The sequence below is a fragment of the Petaurus breviceps genome, unplaced genomic scaffold (assembly GCF_028583685.1).
Source record: "Petaurus breviceps papuanus isolate PSGF00001 unplaced genomic scaffold, PetGlider_PUasm1.0 174, whole genome shotgun sequence".
In the NCBI taxonomy this organism is placed as follows: Eukaryota; Metazoa; Chordata; class Mammalia; order Diprotodontia; family Petauridae; genus Petaurus; species Petaurus breviceps.
The window spans coordinates 70,536,844-70,556,563 of NW_027185761.1; the positions used below are offsets into that span (position 1 = coordinate 70,536,844).

The 19,720-nt window shown below is 48.1% G+C and overlaps 1 protein-coding gene across 1 annotated transcript; it reads left to right on the forward strand.

Moving 5' to 3' along the window:
• The first annotated feature begins 260 nt into the window (after positions 1-260).
• Positions 261-10,551, forward strand: YAE1 (YAE1 maturation factor of ABCE1). The gene is made up of 3 exons (XM_069084389.1): positions 261-823; positions 4,242-4,363; positions 5,069-10,551. The coding sequence occupies exons 1-3, from the start codon at positions 506-508 to the stop codon at positions 5,493-5,495; spliced, it is 867 nt and encodes a 288-aa protein (XP_068940490.1). The 5' UTR covers positions 261-505; the 3' UTR covers positions 5,496-10,551.
• The last annotated feature ends 9,169 nt before the right edge of the window (positions 10,552-19,720 follow it).

Here is a 19,720-nt window from a genome sequence, read left to right on the forward strand (position 1 = left end):
TCCAAGTCTGTGAGCAAGTTTCCTTCTTTCTAGCAGCAGCCCCAGCAAAAGTGAGCTAGAAGGGATGGCTGACGTCATAGAGTTGGTGTGGCGCTCGCGGCTCCCTCCCGGGCATGCGCAAAAGAGCTTTCTGGAAGGGGTAGGTGGAGCAGCGTCTGCCCTTCACAAAGATGGCGACCGCGAAGCAAAAACTCGTTCACCCCGTCACCAAGATCCCTTCCGCATATGCGCAAAACGGTGAAAATGGTAGGGAAGTACGGAGGGACGCTTGCCCTTTACAAAGATGGCGACCACAGAGGAAAGACCTTCTGTTAGCCACAGCCACCAGCCACTTCTTTCCGGAAGCAGTGAGGAGAGGGGCGGGACAGAGCAGAGTTTGCCCTTCACAAAGATGGCGGCCACGGGGTAAGCATGTTCCGTGCACAGAGCGGAGTGGAGCAATGCCCGGCCGCTCCAAAGATGGCCGTCGCAGTACAGACGTTTCTATTTCGGCTCCTTCCGGGGCATGAGCATAAGAACATTTGGCAGCGCCTGCCCTCTCCAAAGATGGCCGCGCAGTCGCCCACCGCTAGCGAAATTCTCTGCAGTGCCTAAAGAGCGAAAGGGTGGGGCTCTGGGACTCGCCCCACGAACCCCGGAAGCCGGTCGGGTACTTCCGGGGGCGGGGTCCGGCGGCGGCAGGGTCGTGATGTCGTGGCTGAGGGCGGCATGCGCGAGACCCGGGCAGGACGGGGTCGCCGACGCGGACGTATTCGACGATGAGGCCGACGAGACGCTGCCGGCGCAGCGGGAGTGGAGGAACCGCTTGGAGCTGCGCGTGCGGGTGAGGCCCGTCCCGGAAGCCCTCTAGTTCAGAGAGGCGAGGGCAGCGGAGGGGGTGCGTGTAACGGAGGGCTGGGAGCGGAAGTGACGTATTTGGGCGTACAGCCAATAACTAGTGCCGGGAGTGGAGCTTGGGTCCGGGGCTGCCTGCACGTGGCGGTCAGCCCCTCCCCCTCGGCCTGGCTCCCCAGCCTCGTCTTTAAAGAGGCAGGTTCCCCGCCTCCTCCCCTCCCTCCCCCCAGGGTTCCAGACCGGTCCCAAGAATGTGGTGCAAGGCTCCCAGAGGCGTGTGCTTGAAAAGGCATTTATTTACCAATAAGAGGCTCCTTACCCCGTGGTCCCCAGGCTGAGTCTGACCCTCCTTTGCCAGCTGGGGGGAAATGATGGGCTCGATCATGGGTGGGTGTGGACCGAGAAACGCCACTTGGAACACCCGAATGCGATCCCAGAAACTGCCTGGAGTCGGAGAGGTCTGAAGCAGGAGGCCGGTAGGAAACGCGTCAGCAGCAAAGCTCCAGACTCTCCCCGGATACTTAGAGTTACTTTGTTGCCACCTTGTTAAGTTAAAAGGCAGGCTTTGTTTCTAGTTTTAACTAGGTGGGTCACTTTTTGTATTTTCTTTTATTCTCATTTATCTGTGTTAATGCAAGTTAAATTTTTTTAAAAGGCCACATTCTCTACCCTTTTTGTGTCACGGACCCCTTTGGTGTTGTGGTAAAGATAAAGATGATGGCGCCTTCGCAGAATCGTATTTTTAAATGTATAAAATACGTAGGAAACCAAAATGAGTAAAAATGTGTGATCTCGTTTCCTGTCCATGTTCATAGAACAGATCAGCCAGGGTCAGAGAGGAGGGAAGCTGGGACCAGTAACTGCAAATGAAGGCCTCCTGTATGGATGATATGTCAGGAGCACTAACGGCAGCATGTGCTCTGGCTGGGGGTGGGTGGCTCCAGAGGACTTTGTCCTAAGCTATGTTGGGCATCAGGTGGAAATCAGACTCAGAGGTGATGGGATGGTGCTAACAGAAGACAGATTTGTGCAGCTATGGCTTTGCTTCTGGAAATGATCCTTGAACCTTGAAGGTTAGAATAAAAAATTGAAAGATAACTGAGGTGATGATAAGAATCACGAGCTGCTTTCCATGAATTCACGTCCCAGGTCAGCGCCAGGGACCTGAAGGAGCCAGCAGCCGGATCCCAGGGGACACTGTCAGTGACAGGCTCAGAAAATTTGTCAAGAGTCAGTTCCACAAGCATCTATTAAGTGGCTCTTGTTGCCAAGCACTGGGGCTACAGAGAAAGGCAAAGACCAGAAGGGTGCCGGGAGCTCAGTCTGATGGGGGGCCATAGCCTGGAAGCAACAAAGTGACTCCTTGACTTTGGGGGGTTTAACTTTCTGACTTGAAGTGTTGGCATGAGTTTATTAGTAACTTCACTCTCTTGAGGCAGCAACACACACTGCACATTCACAGCTCTGGCAGCAGAGAAGGAGATGAGAGGCCCTCTGTGAGCTGGGGGGACACTGGCCCCAGGCCCATGCTTCAGGAAACATCAGCCTGGAGCCCCGAGGGAGGAAGATAGAGCCCCATCAGCCCCTCCAGGCAGAAGCGTGGATTTCCAGCCCTCTCCAACAAAGGATGGCAGGTTTTGGCCTTTGTGGGAGTCTGGCCCCTATTTCCCGTAGAATCACATTTTTATTTTCATGCTGTTTTCTAGGAACGTTAACCCTGAGAATGTTAAGGACAGACTGTACCTGAGATACATGAACATTGCTCAAAGTAGGAAAAGCCCTGACTTCAGAATCCCCAGGCCTCAGTGACCCCATTTGTACAGTGACAGGGATGGGCGGGACCAGGCCTTCACAGGGGCCGCCCACCTCTAAATCCCTGATTCTGTGTGATGGCAAGGCCACCCTTGGCAATGACATAGCTAACCTTCTAACTGGTAAAATGGCAGGAAATGCATGGCCTGGCCCACCCTCCAGTGCCAGAGTGCTTACCACTTGGGCCTTCCTAGCAGAGGGCTTGCCAATGGCTGCCAGTCACATAGAGCCGGGAGGCTGGGAGACCATGTCACACATGCCCTCTTATTGGATCCTCACATCAGGCCCGTGCAGTAGGTACTTGTATCGCCATCTTACAGAAGCTGAAGCATCCCTGGCCTCAAGGAGCTTCTTAGCCGCTGGACGGAACTAAGGGATTGCTTCCCATTTTGGGCAGGAGATGAGGGAGGGACAGGCTAGGAGCCCAGCCAGGCAGAGCATGGCCAGGACCATAATTCCTGGTTTGACCAGCCGTCTTCTCTTGCCCTTGGACACTGCCTCATCCTGTTTTCTGCCCAGAGTCGAGGGAAGGCCCAGGAGGCTTGACTCTGTAGTCCTGCTCCCTTTCCCTCCCCCCTCTTTCTTCTTCTTCTGGGGCTGCCTGCAGGAGCAGTGGTCTCTTGGCTTCCTCTCAGCTTGGGCAGGTGCCTTCATAGCCCCGGGGTGAGGAGTTCACTATGGGTCTATTCTCTGGCTGTCAGCTTCAGACATTCTCAGGGTTGGTGCCTGAAAAATCCCCAGATTCTGGCCTCCAGCAGGTTAGGGGGAGGGGGCCTGAAGATTGAAAATAGTTTAGTGTGGAGAAGGAAGGACAGTAAAGGGGACATACAGGTTATCACCAAATGCTTGTGTGGCTCTTTGTGAGGTTTCTCCTTGCCCTGCTGAGGTCCTGAGGGCACACGTTCCATTGGATGGAAGGGTCTGAGGTGCCTGTTTCTACTCCACATCCCAACAATTAATGCTCTCCAAAGGGGAAAAACTGCCTTGGAAGGTACTGAGTTCCCCATCACTGGTTTGGTAGTGGGGTAAGGGGGAAGGCCTTTTCAGTGGATGCTAAATGACCACTTCTTGAATTCCTGTTCAGGTCAGGGTTTTAACTAGCTGAGTGCTGAGGTCATTCCAAGGCTATGACTCAGTCCTCTCTGACCCCCTCACTGGATGTCACTCACACTCCTCTGAACTCACCTCAGCCTTTCTCTGTTCTTCCTAAAATGTGGTTCCCAGAACTGAATACAAGAGTCCAGACATGATCTGGCCCCAACCCTTGAAGAAAGGTAAAATAGTGTATCCCCCTGGAGCCTGGGGAAACAGGCCCCTTTGACTATGGATTAACTTGACTATGGATTAACTTCAGTGCTTGACCAGGTCCCTGTCCTGAACATAGACTGCTCGTATCCAGGCCGCCTTTGGGAAGGGACATATACAGAGATACTCAGAAGGACCCAGGACTTTCCTCGGTGATTCAAGTGACTAAGAGGGGAGGGCCTCCACAGGGGCCCAGACTTGTCACTGTCTTCTAGATTGGATCTGGAGCTCCCTTCCCCCAGCAGCTGTTCCTTAAATCGGTAATTTCTTTCTGGTTGTCTTGCCTCTAGGAAGGTTATAGAGATGGTGTCGATGCTGGGAAAGCAGCTGTCCTTCAGCAGGGCTTCAATCAAGGTTATAAGGAGGGTGCCGAAGGCATTATCAGCTATGGGCAGCTCAGAGGAACTCTAAGGTAACTCCTAAAAACCCGTTTCCTTTTGGGAGTCATAATTTGTGAATAGCTTCATGCCTGACTATTTCAGCCTGGAAGTTACGAGAAACCGTTGTGGAAGAACTGTCTAAAAACGAAGTGTGTTCATGGTCTTCTTGTGTGACAGGAATTCAGCCCCACAGATAATTCAGTTCCTGCTGGGGCGAGGATAGGAACGTGGTCGAGTTTTGTATTGGCACCTTTGTGGGCTCGTTAGCTCAGGGTGAAGTGGAGAGAGCACTGGGACGAGGGGTTGGGAAGACCCGAGTTCAGATGTGCCCGAAGGCACTTCCTAGCTCTGGGATGAAGCTCAGTTCCCCTCTGCTTGCCTCAGTTTCCTCATCTGTAAAATGGGGTAATAATGACCCCTCCCTCCCAGGGTTGTGTGAAGACGAACTGAGAGCCTCTTTGTGACGTGCTCAGCACAATGCCGGGCACACAGGTGCCTGCTCCTAATGAGGTGCCATGTCAGAAGGGAAGGTAAAATCTGTTATTAAATGCTGGAAATCAAAGGACCATGAAACCTAAAGTAGGTTGCACAGATTTAAAAAAAAAAGCCTTTGGTTGCCCCTAAAACACAGGCTGCATGTGGTTGGTACGCAGCATTAACTTGGAGGTAGCGTAGCTTCCTTAAAAGCCCGTAGAGTCTCTGAGGGCGCCCTAACTCTCACTTTCATGCTTGTCCAGCGCTCTGCTCTCCTGGTGTGGCCTTCAGGACAGCAGCTCACCTTGGATCACTCCCCTAAACGATCTTCTGGACGCAGTGGGCCAGTGTGAAGCATCTGTACTCCAGCGCCTGACCGCCGTCCCTTCCCAGCCCCATGTGGCAGATTTGTTGGATTCCATCCAGGATATGGACCTTTGTCCTGCGGCTCCAGCCCCCGAAAAGCTAGAAGAGGAAAGACTCGGGAGGCCTGATGCCCACTTGAACACAAACTGCCTCCAGGAGGCTAGCCTGAGCAGTGGTCCCCATTATCCAGGCCATAAAACACAGAGCGGGGCTTGTCCTGCAAAGCCCAACTTCTCCTGGATTGTGGAGCAAACCAGCAGCATCGTAGAACAGCTGGGCTTGTCCACAGACATCCTGCGGAACATCGAATGGCCAGGAAACTAGCTTCACTCTTGTGTCACAAATAATCTTTTTAAATCCATTTTATGGAATTTATTTTATTTTATCAGCAGTTGGACCAGAATATTTATTGAATTCTGCTTTAATCCATTCCGCTGTTACTGGTGCCCTTGCAGACATTCAAACTTGACTCGACAAAAGCTTCTCTCTCTGGGTCTTTGCCCTTTGCCCATCACCCCCACATTGTGTCTGCTGTGTTACTCAGGTAATAGTGGTCACTGCTCCCTCCTCTTATGAATGAGGAATTGGGGGGGTGGGAGGGAAGGGGAGGAAAGGAGATTCTTTAATCCCAGAAGAGTTTTCCCCCAGCTCTGCTCAGATTGAATCTAATGCACTTTGTAAGCGCATTCTCGTCTTAATAGCAAAAGTGGACCAAGACTAGGCACTCATTTCTTCCATACTGTCCTTTTTACTGATCTCATCACAGAGTCAGAAGTTAATCTGCCCAGCCCCCAAGTCTGGCACACGTGAATCACTGGAGCTTTTATTCTGGACACAAATAGATAAAAACCACTCACTTTTCTTTAGATCATCATGGCTTGTAAGTCACATCAGTCAGAAGCTTCCCAACATGCCCATTATGTAGATAAGATACCCAAGCCTCCTCCAGCTGAAGGGACCCCACCTGTCTTAGACTCCTGCCATTATGAAACATCACCCCCAACTGTCCTGGTCAAAATGGGGGATGTGTTAGGATATCATTTCTGACGCTTGCTTAGCTTTGCTCCGACCAGATTAGTTGTGGAATTAGAAGAAGCCTACCTTGCCCCTCACTGCTGCCTAAGACTGTTCATTCGCTTCCTCATGAGGGATCATGGGCCATCTGTTTCAGTCTTCCCTATGGTGGGAGCTCAGTACCTCCTGAGGCCTTCTCAGGGTGCTCTGATGGTGAGAAAGCCCTCGTGTTGAGCTGAAATCAGCCTCCCTCCAGCTGGTCACCGCTGCCCTCCAGTGCCACACAAACTAAGGTTAATCCAGGGTGAACCACCCAAAAACTAAAGACCCACAGTCTTTGTTTAACCTCGGGATGTACCTTGTTGCCGTTTCATTTAAGCAAACAAAATGGGGCAGGATTTTGATGGCCATAAGTTGGTGAAGATGTTTCTAGGATTGTGTGTGACTGACCCCTCTCTTGGAGCCACAGCCTGGTGTGGTGGACAGTGGCTGGCCTGGCAACAGAAAATGCGTGCAAGCCTCTTGGTCCCTCTTCATGGCGTGCCCATCTCCTCCTTGACCTGAATGTCACATCCTCCAGTTCTGCATCTCTGCGCATGGGGATGATAGCAGCCTCTGGCCTCTGGCGGCTCTTTGAGCGAGGTCATCTCCCCAGCACCAGCTAACCGGCTGCCAGCAGTCTCCCCAGGCCCAGAGTCCAGTGGGAAGCAACAATGGAAGGTTGCCTCAGCACAGAAGAGGGTGTTGCTTCCATCCCTGTCCTCAGGCATCCTGGGGAAGAAGCCTTGTTGCTGTGTCCCAGTCCCCTAGGAGCATCAGCCACACCAGCAAGCAGATTCTTCTGAGGCTGTGAAGTCTGTCTGCAGCCCTGGCTAGTAGCTGAGTCAGTCAAAGCCTGCTGGGGGGGCCACACCTGCTTAGAAAGTGGCAGGAAGGAATGGATGGGTCTGAAAGGTTCTCATTCCACCTCTCCCTCTTCCTCCTCACCAGCCTTTCCCCACCCCCCAGGCTTTGGAAAGGAAGGAAGCAATTCTTGACCCCTCCCAAATGGAAATGCCACTGTAGTCCGCAGGCCAAGGCAGAGGGACAGATGCCCCAGACCCCCCCTCCCAAATAGAAATGCTAATGTAGTCCGCAGTCCAACGCAGAGGGCCAGATGCCCCAGACCCCTCCCCCCCCACCTTGGCTATAATTAGACCAGAAATGTTTCCCCCACTAGATCGAACTCCTTAGGGGAAAGGATTGTCCTTTGTATCCCCAGCAGAGTGCCTGGGACACATTGGTGCTTAATAAATGCTTGTCGACTTACTACAGATGGCTTTTTTTCCATTTGAGCTCAGCAGTGCATTCTTCCTGTGAAGCCACATTGGTTTCTTCCATACATTGGGATCATTTGCACTGTGTCCCTGACAGTTTCCCGGGGGGGGGAAGGCCTCCAGCACATTGGGGAGATCTTTGTTGGAGGGCACATGGGAGGATGTGGATACACGGCACCACTGGAGGGAAAAAGAGTGCTACCCCTTGATAAAGTAAGTAGCAGGGAAGTCTCTGGGGAATGGGGAGGCTTTTCTCATAGCGCTGCAAGTGTTTTTTCCAATCGTTTGGCTCTCAGAGGGCCTGCCCTCAGCTTGAGGTCTGCTTCCCAGGGTGTAGTCATTGTTACAGATTCATCAGTGCTTTGTCAGGCATCAGAGCCCTCCTGATCCCGAGCACTAGAAGAGGAAAGGCCTCTCTATCATCTCAGCAGGGGCTCAGCCCACCTTGACTTCAAGCCCTGGAGGAGAAGACCCACCACCAGATGGCTCCAGAGGAGAGAGTGAGGCCTTCCAGAATGAAGGACAGACAGCAACCACCCCCACCACCTGGTGCATTCGGCTTGGACAGAGTTCTCATTCTTCTGAATGTTGCTTTTCTCAAGTCTACACCTGATTAGAAACCTCCATTCACAGCCCCTGGGGGCCTAACAATGAGGCAGGGAGACAGGTACAGTGTCTCCTCTGAGTGGTCTCCTCCAGGCCCCCTCCTGCAAAGAAAGACTAGGCTTGTCACCATCCTGGCTGCTCGCCTCGGGCCTCTCCAGCTCCTTAGCGTCTTTGCTAAGATGTGGACCTGGAAGTGAACATGACATCCCAGAAGCAGTCTGTCAAGGGCAGGAAAAGCTGTCGTTTCATTTCAAGCTAACAAGGTGGCAGTGGAGTGAACAGTGCCAGACCTGGAGTCAGGAAGACCCAAGTTCCAATGTGACCTCCATGACTTGCCCAGGATCACACAGCCAGGAAGTGTCATCTCATCTCTTGTTGACTCCAGGCCCAGTGCTCCCTCTGCTGAGCTGCCTTCTTGCCCACCATATCATGCTGTTAGCTCATGCTGAGCTCACAGACCACTGATGCCAGCTAGTAGCATTGAAACCTCTGCCTTTTTCAGACAAATTGCTGTCTAGCCCACGACTCCCCATCTTGTACTTGTCAACTTAATCGTTTGAACCAAATATGACTTCTCATTTATCACTTTTTAGTTTTGTTTTGTTCAGGTTGGCCCAGTGTTCTAGCCTGTCCAGGCTTTAAACATCCTGGAATAGAGTCCTGACTGTCATCTGGTACATTAGCTATTCTTCAGTTTTATAGACCCCTGTTTGCATCTTTTTCTAAATAGTATACATGATATACAAATGATAAACAAACGTTAACTAGCACAAGCCTGAAGAAGATCTCCTAGGCACTCCCCTACGGACCTTCAGAGGTCTCCAAAGACTGAGTGACTCCTCTGGGTCCAGCCATCTACCCAACTCCATATCTACCCCCTGTGCTGTGGTCAAACCCACACCTGCCTCTTCCTCACTCCTCTAACATGTGCTTCTTCATCATTTACTCAGTGTCAAACACTTTATTAAAACCAGGGAAGGTAATGTCTATGGCATCTCTAGCAGGAAACCGCCATAGGCTCATGGGTTTAGAGCTATAGGGGACATGGAAACAAGCCTAGAAATAGTAAGTGACATGCCCAAGATCACACAAGTTCTAAGTGGCAGAACCAGGATTTGAATCCAGGTCACCCACCACCAAATCCAGTCCCCTTTCCCCTAGCACCACTTGACTAAGGCTATTTTTAAAAAAGGAAATGAGGTTAGTCTGGCTGACTTCATCTTGGTGACAGTAATTCTTTTTCTAGACATTTCAAGAATTTTGTAAGAATTAAAGAACCCAAGTTGGAAGGTGAGTTCCTTCCGCATCCCCTGTTTTCTTCAGACTTCTTCCCTTTCTCAAGCACCTCGCATAGTGCCCAGCACATTGTGGGTGCTTAACAGGCTTTTGTCCTTTAGGCATTCATTTACAGTAGGTGCTCAGTAAATGTTTGCTGAGGGACTGATTGACTTGCAGTCTGAATTGTTTCTCTTTGTGTGCAGAATGTCATCCCTGAGAATTTCCTGTCCCTGCAGTGTAGAGTTTTATTACTTAGGATTGTACCTATCCTTTCTCTGAAAAGGAAATGTATGGGAAGCTATGTTCAGCTTTCTTATCTACTGTTACAATCTCTAAAAAAATTAATTGTGTTAAACAATAATAATCTAAGGGGCAATTAGGTGGCACAGTGGGTAGAGCACCAGGCCTGGAGTCAGGAGGACCTGAGTTCAAATATAACCTCAAATACTTACCAGCTGTGTGACCCTGGGCAAGTCACTTTCCTTCAGCCTCAGTACCTCATCTGAAAAATGAGCTGGGGAAGGAAATGGCAAACTACTCCAGCATCTTTGCCAAGAACACCCCAAATGGAGCCACAAAGAGTCAGACACAACTGAAATGATTGAACAAGAAAACAATAATCTAAAATGACTACTGGGAGGTAATAATAGCCTCAGCCTTCTAATAGATTCCAAAAACTTGCTGAATTTGAAACTTAGTGACTATTCCACTTGTGAAATATTCTTATTCTTTGGATATAAGGACTTGGAGTCAGGAAGATCTGAGTTCAGATCCTTGCTTGGGGATTGTGACCAAGTCACTTACTCTCTCTGACTTAGCTTCCTAAAAAGATCCCCAACCTTCCAAGGTTGTGGGAAGGATCAAATGAGACAAGCTAAAGTGTTTTGTAAACCTTAAAGATTATACAAATGCCAATCGGTGTTATTGTATTTGTGATAGAATGGAAGGGATGAGTAGTCTATGGAAAGGACTGGATCCTTTTCTGGTTTCTGTTACGGTGCAAAAGTGCTCTGGCTGCTGTTCCAGAGCCCAAGCTAAGGGTGCCCTGGGAGCAGGAAGGAATTTTCCTTTATCTTCTTTTTCCTCAAGCATCAGGAAAATTCGATGGTCCTTGACAACTAAAGCCTTAGTTGCTATTTCCCCAATAAACATGCCTTTCCAGTTTATTGATTTGTTGTGGTTTCACTGCTGTGTGAATGTGGTTGCTAAGCTGCCTCTGGGGGGAGTGACAGCCTTTTTGTCTCAAAGACTTGTAAAAGCTGTAGGGAAACCCTTTGTTGCAGGGCAATCTTCAGGAAAGCCATAAATCAACTCTGTGTCCCAGAACTGCCCCTAATGGAAACAATTGGAAGTTCTAGCAGCCTGCCTTCTTAATGATGTTTTGAAGGAGATGAAGCTCCAAAAAAATACGAACTCATTCCTTTGCGTGATAGTTTTTAGGGTTCAAAGGAGAGATTAATAAACTTGAAAGTTTAAAAAAATTGAAATAATAAATAAAACCAGGAGCTGGTTTTATGAAAAAAACCAATAAAATAGATAAACCATTGGTTAATTTGATTAAAAGAAGAAAACCAAATTACTGCTGTAGAAAATGAAAAGGGTGAATGCACTAGCAATGAACTTGAAATCAAAGCAGTTCTTTGGAGTTATTTTGCCCAATTATATGCCAATAAATCTGACAGTCTAAGTGAAATGAATGAACATTTACAAAAAGATAAATTGCCTAGATTAAGAGAAAAAGAATCCTTAAATAGCCATATCTTAGAAAAAGGAATTGAACAAACCAGTGAGCTCCATAAGGTAGTTTTGGGGATGGAAGAGTTCCAAGTGCCCTTCCTTTGCTTTCCTTTTTAGTTTCTTGGCATCTCACAGGAAGCCATTCGAGCCACCCTCTACCTCACCCAGTTCCCCATCATGCCATTCCCTGCAAGAGGGTCTTTATTTGGAATCTTCCAGAGAGAAGGGAACCTGCCCCCTCCACTGTTTGATCCCTCTGATGTTTTCCCTTACAAGTTTTGCCACATATGAATCCTAAATCTTCCGCATGGCTCTCAGTTCTGACTTTTGGGACAATATAGAGCAAAGCTGTCTCTTTCCAATACTAAAAATGTGCCATCTTGCCCCTCCCTCATCTGGCACAGTCACCTATACCCTCACCATCTTGGTTGGTCTCCTCTTCCTTCTGAAGCACCCTCCTTGTCAATTAAGATAATCTTGAGTCCTCAAGATAAAAGCAGCAAGATTTTTTCCCTCTTAAAATAGCATTACATTGCTGAAAATAGGACCTTTGTTTTATAGAGATTTTTTTCCCCAAAAATATATGCAGTTCCTGAGAATGAAAGATATGTTTTTGGTATCTTCAAGATGTGTTAGGGAATATTCGTCTGAGCTACCTACTTCTCATTTTTCCATCCTCTTAAGGCACCCATTAGACTCTCACATTTCACAGTCCTCCCCCCTTCCCCTCTCCTCCCCTCTGTTCTGCTCTCTGCGCCATTGCTGAAATTATTGTGGCATTTCCTCCTGTGGCTGCCAGCTGGTGCAGTGGATAGAGGTTGGGTCTGGAGTCAGGAGGAACTGAGTTCAAATATGACCTCAGACACTTATTAGCTGTGTGTCCCTGGGCAAGTCACCTAGCTTCTGTCTGCCTCAGTTTTCTCAACTGCAAAATGGGAGTAATAACAGCAGATACCTTCCAGGGTAATATTTGTAAAGCTACAAGGCCGGTACGTTGTAGGTCCTTAATAAAGCTATGTTTCCTTCCTTCCTCCATCAGAACTAACTTTTCCTTTGTTCCTTTTTCTCAGGGCTTTATTGTGTGCTATAAAATCCATAGCTCATCTGAGCTAGCTTGTTGGCCAAAGTCACTAATATAATTTACTCTCCCTCTTAGGTAAAATGCAAGGTGTCCCAGAAGTCTTAGGGTGTTTTTTTTTTCCTTTTGAGTTTTAACGGGCACAAATTGCACTGAATCTTTTGGGACACTCTGTATATTCATTTTAATCAGTATTTTCAAGAGACCCAAACTTCAACTCAAAGGATTGTCCTTAATAATGGCAGTTGCAGACTCAATGGCAGACAAATTCCCTCCCCTCCATACATACCCCTAACTGTTAGTACTTCCCCTCCAAAAGAGAATTACTTTGTCATTATTATTCTATATTTTGTACTATAATAATCATTTAATATCATATTTTGTCCAAAGTTTGAATTAATCAAATAGACTGCTGTGCCTCATTTTACACAAAAAAAGGCTCTCTATCTCAGCCATTCCAAAGACCAGATAAGGCTGGGAGTAGGATTTAACACAGGCATCCAGAGATCATAAATTCCCAGCAGACCCAGCTTTGTCTCACTCTCAGAGAACCCCACTCCCTATGTCAACCTGAAGAGACCTACTTTATGGCCATTAAGGACAAGACCCTCAACTAGTGGCATTAACTTGCCTGATGGGACTTTTTCTTATCTTAAGATTTTCTGGGCATAATGGTAAAGAAAACACAGATATTCTGGATCATAATTTCAATTGACACTTTGTCACCTCTTGTTTTTCTGTATTTATCATTTATCCAATTAAGAAATTCCTTCCTCATACAATGTTAAACCATTGTGGGGATCACAAATTTGTGTCTCAACCAACCCTAATTGGGATGGTCCTAAAATGTACTTAAGCTTTCTCATCCTTTTGTTCTGGAGTCAGGACTTTAGAGGGCACCCCTAGCCTTAAGGGAATAAGGAATAAATTCTGTGGCTGTATACCACTATCTATTTGTTGACAAGAGAAAGCAGGCTTTGGAGTTAGGAAGACCTGGCCTTGTAGATGGTTTCAGATGCCAGCTGTGGGGCCCTGGATAAGTCATATAACCTGGTCTGAGCCTCAGTTTCCTTATCTGAAAAATGAGGCTAAGAATAGCACCTACTGTCAAGGGCTACACAAACATCAAATTAAATAATCTATGTGCATGGCTTGCCCCAAATGAAGAGTGGTGGGAGGGGGCAAGATGAGGGTCACACGTGGGGAACAAACCAGTTTGACTGGAGCATATATTTCCTGAAGGTGAGTAATGAGGACCAGAGTAGAGAGTCAGGCCCTCATCCTGCAGGCGATGAAGAACTATTGAAGGCTTTTGGGCAGGGAAGTGGTTTTCAGTTAAATAAATGAACAAAGATTGATTCAAAAACTATACCATCGTAGGTATTAGGGAGACTGAAAAGCACAGGAAATAGCTCCTACCCAGCCAGAACTTTAATTAGAGACAATCAGGGACCCCTGGATTTGTTGGAATGGGGAGCCTTGCTAGGAGTTAGCCCTCCAGGAGAATGGAGTAGGGAGAGAACAGTCATAGCTGGAAGGAGTAGGGGAGGCACTTGTGCTGAGCCATGCTTTGAAGGAAGCCACAGGTTCTGAAAAGCAGAGATGAGGGGAGTGTGCCTGCCCAAGAGAGACACCACTCCTGTGAATGCATCGTGCTGGGGGATGGAACCTTGAGCTTGCTATGTTCTGTTACTATAGCCTGGCTTCCCCCGAACACAGAGCTGAGGGAGGAGATTAATACAAAATAAGGGTGGGAAGGGAGGGGGAGCCAGATTATGGAGTGCCTTCCATGCTATAGTAATGTCATAGGGGAGCCGTGGAAGACTTTTGAGCAGAAGAGTGACAGAGGGATCTGGGCCTTAGGAAGATGATTTTGGAAGCTACGTAGTGGATAGGTTGGAATCAGGGGGACCAATGTTCAGACACGAGCTCATGAGGATCAGAACAGAGATGGTGAGAGGAGAGCAGGGACAGCAAGTCACCAGCAAGAACAAGACTTGACAATGGTTTAGATCCTGGGGCTGAGTGAGAGGGAAGAGTCAGGGAGGACCACAAGATGGCAAACAGAAACGGGCAGGTTGGGAGTTCGAGAAGAGGGCCTTGGGCCTGACTTGGGTGCATCCTGGAGAGGGCTGGGGTTTAGACAGACAGACAGATGGGAGAGCCACCTGCAGAGAGAGAGAGCTGAGAGAGGGTGCAGAGGAAAAGCTAAGAGAGCTCGGGCAGAGGCCCTCTCCAAGGAGGATGAACCACCAGTCAACAAAGTTCTGAGGGAGTCAGAGCATGAGGGACGTTGGGGAGAAGAGCGAGGAATCCATTCAGAAGGGAGGCACAGGGAGGAGGAGATGGGAAGAGAAGAAGAATGGCCAGACCCAAGGACTGGGACGATCATTTCAGCAGGTACTTGTGGGATAAACTAGAGAGAGGAGAGACCTCATGCTGGGAGAGCAGGCCATCATCGCAGCTCTTCTCCCCCATTCAGGCTGGCTGTCCATCTGAGTAGTTTGGACTCCTCAGTTAGGACTTTTGTTCTTGGGTAAAAACAGAAGGGAGGTGCTGGAGCTGAAGGATGAGGCAGGGCATCATTTACTGGACACTCCAGGGGGAGGTTCTTTGATAACACAGAGCCAGTCTTGAACTAGAGCATTGCAGGCAGCCCTGAGTGGAGAGGCTTGCTAGACCAGCTGGGAATGGAAGGAGTTAAAGACTACATCATCTGGGTTTGAAGCCTGAGGGACTGGGGAAAAGACTTGCCCAGGAGCAGAAACAGGGTAGGTAAAAGGAGGAGCAGGCTCAGGGAGCCATGAGCCAGGTCAAGCTTCTGCCATCTAGGGCCCAAGGGGCCAGGGAGACATCCTTAGGTGATGTCCAGCGGGCAGTTGGAGAGCCGGGACCAGAAGCCAATCATCTGCCCCTACCTAATGATTCAGACCAGGTCACCAAAAGTGAGAGTGAGGGGAGAAGGTTGAGGGTGGGGGGAGAGGAGGAGGAGGAAGAATCAGTGACCTGGATGAAGGAAAAACTGCTGCTGTCGTGTTTAGGGCATCTACAGATGCTGCCACGAGCCTGAGAGCAATTGCTAGCAAGGTGGAGAAGAGCATCAGGATCCAAAAAGATCTTAATGGAATACAAAGATGGGACATGCCCAACAAGATGAAATTCTAGAATTAGTTTCAATTCTCCAGACTACGCCAGAGGTCAGAGAGCCACAGTTTGTGGCCCCAGGTAGCTCAGCTTCAGGGAAGCAGGAGAAGGCTGACAACATGGCCTTGAGCCAGGCTGGAAGATTCTGCTTCCTCCTTAAGAAGATCCTGGTATTTAAGGCAGAGTTAGCAAACCTGTTCTCAGCAGACAAGAATACTGGCTCCCACTGCCCCTGAAAGGGAGCTGCATTAGCTCTTGGGGTGTGGAAGGCAGGGTGGTTACATGTTAACAAGGGTGGATGAAGGGAGTGGATGGGAGTGGGATTGTCTTTCCAATAAATCTTTAAACAGGATGGTGTTTAAACTTCCCCAGACAAAGAAATACAAACAGTTGTCCATTTTTATGAGAAAAATGGATGACTAGAAAAACTGTCATCTTCTCACCAATGGGGGCCACTCCCTTCAACGGTTGCAGATTACAAAGGTTACCACCCATTTGTGCCTTCTTATCAGGGATGCGCTAGTAAATGTTTAAAAGCAGGCTCATTGGGGAAGGGAGAGATGACAAAAGTTATGCAAGATATACACACTTTTAAGTTGAATCTGCATTATTAACATTTTCCCATTGCTTTCTTAAGTCTAGATAATCAGCAAAATAAATCAAACCCTGATTTGTAGAGTTTGTCAAATTCTGAGGTGGAAATGTTCACTCTGAAAATTTGATCATCTGGGGCGGCCAGGTAGCACAGCCAGTAAGAGCACCGGCTCCAGTGTCGGGATGACCTGGGGGATCGAATCTGGTCTCAGACACTTAGCACCCACCCAGAAACACCTGGCCGTGTCACCTTGAGCAAGTTACTTAACCCTGATTGCTTAAAATTTATTTAAAGTTCGCTTGCATTAGACACAACTCTAATGTGTGCTAGATCATTCTATGGCACTCTCACTATTCTATGGTGCTCTTACAAAAAAAAAAGACAGGATGGGGTCTTATATACAGAAGGTTGTGGGAGGAATCTAGGGGTGGTCTAGGGGAGGAGTTTGGGGAGGGTCTTCAGGAGGAGTTAATGAGGTCAATGAGTGATTAAGGGCTGGAAGTTGTTGGAGGCCTCCAGGAGACCACAAATAATGGTGGGCTAGGCCAGTTCAAGGGTGGATTGATACTTTGATAGGCTCAAGGGTGGGAAGTCTAGTAACAGAGGCTTGGGCTCAGGCACAATGTAAGGCTTATTGCCTCACGCAAATGCTTCATCAAATGAGAGGATTTAATCAGAGTCCAAGGGAGGTTCCCAGAGCCTGAACCTCAAGGACTCAAGGAGAGGTCAAGGGGGCTCCCAGAGCCCATATCTCATCATTCCCCACCCAAACAAATAGGACCCAAATTCCTTTGTGGTAAGGGCAAAGGTCTCAGCTTCTGAAAGTGCTTCCTGCTGGCAAGGGGTGTAGAGCTGTCCCTGCCTCTCTGGATTCCATTCAAGGGGGTCAGACTCCAGAATGTGGATGATGCCAGGTCCAGTGTGCTGAAGAACTTAGATTCAGTCAGAGATTTGCATAGCCTTACTGGTCATCCAGAGGTTGATGGCTTGAACCCTGGAGGAGACAAACCTGGCAAAGAGTTCAAGCAAACAAAGACCAAACAGGCACCTAAAAAAATTAGATAAAGGACAATCTCCCTGGTAGCAATTAAAGATGACTATGTCAAGACCAAAAGGAAAAGGGCAATTATAATTTTACCTCTTCTTATTCTTTCTGCTGGAGGGGGTTGGGGCCTTTCTAAATATTAGCTCGAGGTCCTCCAGTGGCTCACGGGTATATTCTGGAGTCTCTGGGGGAGAAGCCAGAGGTGGTGCTGTTTTAATCCTAAAATTATGAGTCCATCTGGGGAGACCTTCAAGTTTTACTGCAGTTGCAGTGGTGAGTATGACTTGGTAGAGTCCCTTCCATTTGACATCTAACTGTTCTCCCTTTTGGGTTTTCCACAACTTTAAGTAGACCCAATCTCCAGGTTGTACTGCAGCAGGACACCCCTTTTCATTGCCAAGAGGTTTTGGGAGATACTTATTGGCATATTCAGTCAGAGCATTCCTGACAGCTCCTAAGTGAGTTGCAGACTGGGTAATTAAATGCTATTCTGGGTCCACCAGGATGTCAGAGGTTAGGAAGGGTCTCCCATACATGATTTCAAAGGGACTAAGATTGATATTTTCCTGAGGTGTGATTTGGACTCAGAGCAGCCCAATGGGGAGATTCTTAACCCAATCTTCTTGGGTTTCTATGCATAGCTTAGTAAGGACCCACTTAAGGGTATGGTTCATTTTTTCTACTTTACCAGAGGATTTTGGATTCCAGGCTGAGTGGAGGTGGTAACTGATTTTAAGTGTCTTTGCCACTACCTGGGTTATCTGTGAAAGAAAAGCTGGGCCACTGTCACTCCGTAAGGAGCCAGGCAAGCCAAAATGGGGTATGATTTCCTTTAATAGGAACTTTGATACCTCCTGAGCCTTTTCAGTTCTGCAAGGGCAAGCTTCTACCCAATTAGTAAAGGTGTCAACAAAAACCAAAAGAAATTTGAAACCCCTACATGGGGATATATGTGTAAAGTCTATCTGCCAGTCTTCACCTGGGTAGGTACCCCTCCTCTGAACAGGTTCCAATAGGGGAGGAGGTTTGACTGTCCCTTCGGAATTGACCTGAGCACAGGTTGGGCAGGCCCAACAGACTTGTCTGATGGTTTCTCCTAGCTTACTGCCAGTAAAAATGGACTCTATTAGAGACTGGAGGGCATTCTTCCCTAGGTGTGTGGCCTGTTGTAAGCCAAAAAGAAGCTTCCACTGACTTTCCTCTGGAATAAGAAGTTGTCCTGAGGGTGTTTGAAACCACTCAGAGGAGGAAAGAGTATCCCCTTTCCTTAGCAAGGGTCTGTTCACAAGGGCTGTAAGAAGATATAAAGGAATCAGGGAGCTGTGGGAGTAAAGATGCCAGTTAGTCAACTGGCAGGCAGCATTCTTTGCTGCTGTGTCTGCCAGGCCATTTCCCACAGCCTGATCAGTTTCCCCTTTCTGGTGGCCTTTGCAAAAGATACCAGCTACCTCAGAGGGCTTTTGAACAGCTTGGAGAAGATGTAAAATCTCCTGTGCATGTTTAATAAGGGAATATTTTTGCTGTTAGATATCTCCTTTCTTTCCAAATTGCTCCATGGGCATGTAGAACATGGAAAGCATATTTTGAGTCACTGAAAATGTTTACTCATTTATTTTCCTCTAGCTCTAGGGCTCTGGGGAGTACTATTAATCCCACCTTCTGGGCAGAGGTCCCAGGGAGCAGGGGTTTGACCTCTATGGTTTGGTAGAGCCTGACCACTGAATATCCACTTTTCCTGACCCCTTGTTCAATAAAGCTTGAACCATCTGTGTACCATACTTCTTCAGGGTTTGGGAGAAGAGAATCTATCGAATCAACAGACTGGCATAAACACAGTCCAAGATCTCTTCACAATCATGAACCAGGACATCTGAGTGGGCACTGTCTGGGAGGAGGTTTGCTGGGTTAAGTGTGCAGCACACCTGAAGGGTTAGGTCAGGGGTATCTAAGAGCAAGGCTTGATATTTGGTGAGCCTGCCACTAGTCCAGGATGCTCTGGACTCTATGGGAAGTTAGAATTTCCAGGGGCTGATCAAATGTAAGTTTAGAGGCTTCCTCAATTAGAATGGCTGTAGCAGCTACTGCCCGGAGGCATGCAGGTCATCCTGCATGAGTCTAATTGTTTTGAAAAATAGGCAACTGGCCTGGGGTCAGGTCCTAAGGACTGAGTTATGACTCCCAGAGCCTGTCCTCTCCTTTCATCTACATACAGAGTAAAAAGTTTTCCTAGATCAGGTAGGGCTAATGCTGGTGTGGTGGTCAATTTAGCTTTCAGAGTCTCAAAAACTTTAGTCTGATCGGGACCCTACTCTAGAGGGAGTGATTCAGGGCCCTGAGTGAAAGTAAAAGAGGCTTAGCAATAAGGCCAAAATTTGGGATCCAGAGCCTACAAAACCCTGCCATACCTAGAAAAGTTTGAAGTTGTTTTTTAGTGGCTGGAAAAGGTATAGACAAGATTATCCTTTTCCTCTCAGAGGTTAAGGAGCGAGAGGTAGGAGTTAGTTTATGGCCCAGATATTTTACAGACTGGCGTGCTATCTGGACTTTATCCAAAGAGACTGTATAGCCTCGACTACCCAAGAAATTAAGGGCTTCTGCAGCATCAGTCAAAGAGGCCTCCCAGGTGGGGCTACAAATAAGGATATCATCCGCATACTGGATTAAGCTGCTATCCAGTTAATTTCAGATCCCTTAAATCCCTTCCCAAAGCTTGGTCAAATAAATGTGGGCTATCCC

Bases quoted from the DNA above. Each gene is read 5' to 3' on its own strand.
- YAE1 (XM_069084389.1), top strand. From the start codon at position 506: ATGAGCATAAGAACATTTGGCAGCGCCTGCCCTCTCCAAAGATGGCCG. The intron at 824-4,241 runs GTGAGGCCCGTC...TCTTGCCTCTAG, and splicing joins GCTTGGAGCTGCGCGTGCGG to GAAGGTTATAGAGATGGTGT. The intron at 4,364-5,068 runs GTAACTCCTAAA...ATGCTTGTCCAG, and splicing joins CAGCTCAGAGGAACTCTAAG to CGCTCTGCTCTCCTGGTGTG.